This window comes from Octodon degus, unplaced genomic scaffold (genome assembly GCF_000260255.1).
Source record: "Octodon degus isolate 3935 unplaced genomic scaffold, OctDeg1.0 scaffold00047, whole genome shotgun sequence".
Classification (NCBI taxonomy): Eukaryota; Metazoa; Chordata; class Mammalia; order Rodentia; family Octodontidae; genus Octodon; species Octodon degus.
The window spans coordinates 6,644,238-6,648,668 of record NW_004524623.1 but is presented as its reverse complement, the minus strand read 5'-3'; the positions used below and the strand labels follow the sequence as shown (position 1 = coordinate 6,648,668).

At 39.7% G+C, this 4,431-nt stretch overlaps 1 protein-coding gene across 5 annotated transcripts in view; it reads left to right on the top strand.

Moving 5' to 3' along the window:
- The window catches only part of Best3 (bestrophin 3), a 42,136-nt gene that overhangs the window by 20,337 nt on the left and 17,368 nt on the right, over positions 1–4,431 (top strand). For all 5 annotated transcript variants that reach the window (XM_023716335.1, XM_023716338.1, XM_023716336.1 and 2 more), the window contains 2 exons: positions 2,342–2,422; positions 3,670–3,821. In XM_023716335.1, coding sequence (XP_023572103.1) covers positions 2,342–2,422; positions 3,670–3,821 — 233 coding nt within the window. The remainder of the gene's footprint in view (positions 1–2,341; positions 2,423–3,669; positions 3,822–4,431) is intronic.

The following is a 4,431-nucleotide window of genomic DNA, read 5'->3' as shown; positions in this document are numbered from 1 at the left end:
TCTAATGGCAATTTGAAGATGATTTATGAAGTCGAATTCTTAAACATGAGGCTTTGCAAAGAGCCACCAGCTGTCTTGGCTATAGGTTGAAGCACTATTTCTATTTCAGAAGTCTTTTCTTAGGAAATAATTCTTAATTATTTTTTACTCAAGAGCAAGAAAGAGTAGGTCAGATGAATGACACTCATTTCCCACTAGAGGAAAAAGTAGACTCTACCTTTATGAAAATGGTAGCACCATAGTTGGCCCAAACTGTTTCCCCCTCTCCTCTGAGCTGTGTGAAACTTTTAATTCTTTGTTTTGGTCCGTGTGAGGTGCTCAGTCAAAAAAAAAAAAAAAAAAAGCTGCTAAGCCAACATGTAAAGAAGTTTGTAGCTTGTTGGTCCTTTCTTCCAGCCTATTTCTAAACTATTAATATTTTTCCTCATAAAGTATTTTTAAAAGATAAAATATGTATAACAGTTGGAGACATTAGGAGCCAGCGCAACTTTATAGAAGTGAGTTTTCCCACGTCAATGGGCTGTGTCTTCTCTTTTGAAGAGCTGCTCTGTTTCAACAGTTCGGATATTTACAAGTCTTTCCAAAGTATAGCAGAACTATCTTGACTTCTGAACAGTCTACTAGCCACCTGCTTTATGTTCTTTGTGAGACTGTTAATTCACCAATATAGGTGTCATTTGAATAATTGGGTATAGACTAAATAAAATATATAGGACTCATAACCATAAAAATGAAAATTTAGAACAAAAGAATTTTCAAGACACAAGTGGTAGCCCAAATAAGCAAAACATCAGGCCAAGAAAACAGAAAGTAGATTCTTCCAACTCACAATAAAGGACTCTGCACAGTTACTGCCCTGGGGCTTACTGCCTTGGGCACAGCCTTGCCTGGGGCTGTCCCTTAGAACAAGCTGAGGGAGGTCCCTGCCTCTCTCAGTCAGTTGCTGCTTGGGCCACACTCTCTTTTAGAATATTTTGCTGAGTTTACACACCTATAATATTCAAATAACGGAAAGGGGATACAGGTGAATGTCCATTTTGTATCTGTATTCAACGTGGTTGGGATAGATACATAGTTACATTCTCAATGAATAGAAGGATTTGTTCTAATGGTGTTTGTAAATAGGATATCATGTCCACATCTTGTACAGCAGTTAACCACTAGGAAGAATGTATGCAATGTGTTAATTATTGGAAGTATCCTACCAATTTGGTTTGAAACTGTCTCATTGCTATTTGTTTCTCAATAAAATTATGGAAAAATATATATATAAAATCTGCTGCAACCTTTTCTTAGTTACTGCTGGCTTCCACAGATTAAGGCAGAACCTGTAAGGGTGGGGCCCAGGTATCTGATTTTTGGTTGTTAGCTTTGTCAAGAGTTAGGGGTAGGGAGATGGCTCAGTGGAATAAACACTTCTCTGGCAAGCACAAGGGTCTGAGTTCAAACCCTGGTTCTGCCAAAAAAAAAGAAAGAAAAGAGTTCTTCCAGTGACTTTCAGGTAGAGCCAAGGTCAAAAATAACTGCTTTAAGTGAGCTGACTTAAACCCTAAAAGCTAAATGGTAGAGTTGCTACCAAATCATCTCAGAATGTATCACTTGGGAACCATTCAAAAGATATCCTTATTCCATACAAAGCTTTTTCCATCTAGATCTAATGTAGAGTTTCTCACTCACTTGAGTGCTTGAATGTGATTGTGCACGCGCACACATGTGCACATACACACACACACACACACACACACACACACACACACAGATACAGAGATACTAAAAATTAAAGAAAATCACTCCAAAAAGTGAATGACAGAATAACAGGTTGACACATAAAGCTCTCATCAATATTATTCCATTCAAGAACATAACAAAATCATTTACTATTTTTTTATCATTTACTATTGACAAAATAAATATAAGAAAAGTAAGTAAAAGATTAAACAATACAAATGTGTGATAAGAACCTACCTCAGTTTTTCCCAACAAAACTAAACTGGATAAAAATTGAATCTTTCAGGGTAAAATTAAGTAAGGCTCGACTTCTAGACCTTACTAGCTCTGATTCATAAACTCAGCAGTTATATCTAATATCTATAAAATCACCTTACATTTCCTTCAACTGTGATTTCAGTCTTTCTCTACACTTTAGCCTTGTCTTGTCATCTCTAGTGACAGAACTGAGGCTTATATGCTAGTTAGATTCTATCTGTAGAGCAGCACGCTCTCCTCTAATCTTCATATTATGAAACTGAGTCCCAAAAAAGAGAACAAAGCAACAGTCATCCTCGATCTCTGTTTAGTTTTACCATCAGCATAACGATTTATTTTGTGTTCTTAAATGCAGGTAGCTGAACAACTTATCAACCCTTTTGGAGAAGATGATGATGATTTTGAAACTAACTGGTGCATCGATAGAAATCTGCAGGTTAGAGGAAATTTCTTTTCTTTTATAAATATTAGCAGTAAAATGTTTGTGATATTTCCAATCTGAGCAGGCTGCAGGGACAGGCCCTGGGCACCCAAGCTTTTAGCCACAGATGAAAGAGAGTTGGCTCCGCAGCACGTTTGCTGTCTTCCTGGAGGCCCACATGTCCTGAGTCTCAGTTCCCATGAAATTCAAGTAGAATGTCAAGTTGATTTTCTCTTTAAGTTTCTCTATTAGCTTTACCTGGCTTCTTCCTTCAAGGATAGTACAATGTTTAGCTCATTATTTTATCTGTTTTCTGTTGCTACCCAGAGAGGTTTATGTGACATGAAGTGGTTCCAGATGTAATCTGCTGTGAATTCCTAAACTCACAGCAAGTAGATTCTAGCAATCAGAGGTCCAGCAGATGGACACTGAGCCAGGGCCACATTAGGCTGTGTCTCAAACCTCCCTGAAATGCAGCCCTCTCCCCAAAGCACTAGTCCATTGCGCTTTCTATGGCATTGGGGAATTTTCCTTCCGGGCAAGACTATGCCCACGCCATTCCCATCCTGGTACCACAGTCTAAGCTCAGCCTTCACCTTCCTTTTGCTTTAGGTTCAGACGTTTCACTGTGTATCACGTTGTCAGTCTATTAGGGAAGAAGAGCAATGCCTCAATGACTCACTCTTTGTCAAAAGGGGAGTCTGAAAGAATTAATGTATTCCTGTGTCACTTTGTCAAAGCCAACAGGAAAAGTCTCTGTAGATTCAAGTATCATGGGTTTGATGATGTGCTTTTTTAAATAAACAAGAAACTAGGGCCTATGAGAAGTGATTAATGTGTTTATGGGATTAACAGGATGAAATAATGAGAATCTTCGCCTTCCTGTCCTGGGGTTAAGTGGCTGCTGTCAGGGTAGCCACTAAGACAATACTGTAACTGTGAGTACAGAAGAGAAAGGGGCCTCACCTGCCTCAGGTGTGGAGATGCAGGCCCACACTGGGGGGTGTGGCTTGGTGCATGGGGTGTGGGCAGCTTGCCAGCCCCACCTTCCCCATTGTCAGGGTCCCTTGAGCAGTGAACAGTAGGTACAAATGCACAGAGCAGCCCTGGTAGTAGTGAGTATGCGCTGTAGGCTTTTATTCGTACAATTACTCAGCCTGTGTCTTGTCACTCTCCAGCTCCTGTGTACCTAATGGAAATGCTTCATTCTCTTTTTGATAATTCACATCTGAGCTATTCTAACAATCTGCCAATGATTTTAGGTCTCTCTTCTAGCTGTGGATGAGATGCACATGAGCCTACCCAAGATGAAGAAGGACATCTACTGGGATGATTCGGCCGCTCGACCACCATACACCCTGGCAGCCGCTGATTACTGTATACCCTCATTTCTGGGGTCAACAACCCAAATGGGGTAAGTATTTTTTTTTAATCTTCGATATTTAGCCAAATAATCACTGCTTACCTTTTTATCTGGGGGGGTGGACTTTTTCACTGTATTTAGATTGTAAGTCAAACCCTAAAAGTGGTAATGATACATCCCTATGTGCTCTAAGCATTAAATAAATGGATTGAGTACTACTGTCACTTATGCACAGTTCTAGAATAATTTTATTAGATCTGGTTATATGTCTGATTTTGAAGAAATACATGCATGGGAAGAAGCTTAAGAATATTTGTGGAAGGAGGCCGGGGAGATGGCTCAGTAGAATAAGCACTTCCCTGGCAAGCACAAAGGCCTGAATGCAATCCCCAGTTCCGCAAATAAAAGAATATTTGTGGAAGGCTGACTCACAGTTTCTAAGTAACTTAAGGAAAAGAGTATAGACAAATTCAGAAAGTCATAAACTTTCTCCCAACCTTCCCTCCCCTAAAAAACATGGAGAAAAAAGAAAAACTTCATCAGGATTTTTGTACAACTTTTGTGGCAAAGCTGACTGCCCCTGAGGTCACTCAAAATGGATTGTGAGTGACTCTGAGTCTCAGATGTCACTGTGATCATCTTCCCCACCTCTGCAGCTTCT